Source organism: Peromyscus leucopus, chromosome 8a, assembly GCF_004664715.2.
Source record: "Peromyscus leucopus breed LL Stock chromosome 8a, UCI_PerLeu_2.1, whole genome shotgun sequence".
Taxonomy (NCBI): Eukaryota; Metazoa; Chordata; class Mammalia; order Rodentia; family Cricetidae; genus Peromyscus; species Peromyscus leucopus.
Genome location: NC_051085.1, coordinates 8,466,420 through 8,468,143, shown reverse-complemented (window position 1 = coordinate 8,468,143; position 1,724 = coordinate 8,466,420). Strand labels below are relative to the sequence as shown.

The window sequence follows — 1,724 nt, the reverse complement described above, 5'->3', positions numbered from 1 at the left end:
ACAACCCTCCAACTGTAGGGTCAGGACAAAGTGTACACTGGACTAATCAGGAAAAAGAACCCGTGATTCAACTTAAAGAGCCAGGGTCCTGCCAAGTGTGGTCATGAGCTGTACCCAGCTCTCAGACAAGTCCAGGCCCACTCACAAGGCTAAAGCATGTCAAGAAGCCATGGCTATCCAAATGAGTTGGTGGGCACCTCTATCATGATTTGTAACTGCTCACGTTGATAGTTTTGGAAGCACAACAGCACTATTTACCTAAGAAAGCAAAGATCAAATCCTCCTCTAGGATAAATGATTTAAAAAAAAAAAAAAAGTGAGGTCCCCCTCAGCACCACTGACATTTTCCACAGTGCAAAATGGTTTCTCTCACACAAGGACAATCTGCACAATGTCACTCCAGCCTCCAGTTAACTACATCACTCCTGTGTCAGAGCCCAGGGAAAGTTGCAGACCCTGGACAGAAAGCATTCTAGAAGCCAGTGGGTGTGAGCACATTCAGGTCACGGAGTTTGAGATTATGGGTTCGAGGTGGTGGTTTCTTCACTTCTACCACTGGGATATCCATCTTAGGAGGTTTGAAGGTTGCTGGATCGTCACCTACTCGTGTGGCTTGAGCATGCATTAGCTCCATAGGAGAGGGTTTCGGGGCACCTTTGTAAGCCTGGATGGCAAAACCAGAGTCAGACCTCTGCAGGGGCCTCGATCCAAAGAGGCTCCCCTTTTCTGCTGAGTTCTTGTCATTCCCACTCCCAGGATCCATGGTGTGAGAATTTGGGCCAGGTAAGGCAGTGGAGGAATCACAGGGGAACCAGCCTCTGGACTTCTGCTTGGGAGAGGAGTAGGGGGTGCTGTTCAGGGTGGACTGGGCTGATGCAGGATGCTTCTCTTCTTTTGTTGTCTCTCCACTCTGCAGCTTTAGTTTATGGAGTGCTTCTGCCACTCGGAGGTACTTGGTCTCCTCAGTGGTGAGGCCCTTATGAGGTGTGTAGCCAGTATCTCTCAGTCCTGCTTGTTGCTCAAAATGCTGGATGCTCTCCTGAGTCTGTTTTGTGATCAGGGAATTCATGATGACATGGGTAGCTTTAGCCTTCACTACTGAAGCCTTCTCTGAATTGTCAGTGGCTGTTGATGGAATCACAGCAAGGGAAGAGACACTGGCCACCTCCTTCCTCTGTCTTGTCAAGATGCTTGTCATTGCGCTCTGGAATCACTGGCTTCCAGGGTATGCTGCCCATGTCCGATGGAGGAGGAGGAGTCATGGGTGCAGGGTCCTCTAGGGCATCATCATAACTGAATGCCCGGTGGCACATCCCGATGGGCAGGGACATCTTGCCTAGAGGCCCACTGGGCGCAAGAGCTGCTCGCCTGCCGCCTGCGGCCCAAACTCTGGCACTAAAGAGGTTCTGAGGCTCCAGATGGCCCAAGAGGCTGTGTAGCTGAGCAGCGAAGAGCCGTCATGAAAGCTCCCCGACCAAGGACTGCCGCCGGCCGGCAGCCAAACCCTCTCTTTGTATCTTTTCAGGAGAAATTTGCAATCCCTAACAAGGCAAAATTTTCTTTATTTCTTCAAACATTCTTTCTAAAGTATCTACATTTGAATCAGCTAGTAAAATGTCATCTATATAATAATAAACTCTAGATTGAGTAAATTGTTTTTGTATTACTTCCAATGACTGTCATACAAAATATTGGCACAGGGTTGGGCTATTAAACATTCCCTG

General features: G+C 48.8%; 1 protein-coding gene across 1 annotated transcript; it reads right to left on the bottom strand.

Moving 5' to 3' along the window:
- Positions 1-366: 366 nt before the first annotated feature.
- Positions 367-1,366, bottom strand: LOC114707513 (putative monooxygenase p33MONOX). Its single transcript, XM_037200329.1, is given in 2 exon segments — positions 367-1,165; positions 1,167-1,366. Coding segments are annotated over 2 exon segments (858 nt in total). The 5' UTR covers positions 1,332-1,366; the 3' UTR covers positions 367-472.
- Between the last annotated feature and the right edge of the window lie 358 nt (positions 1,367-1,724).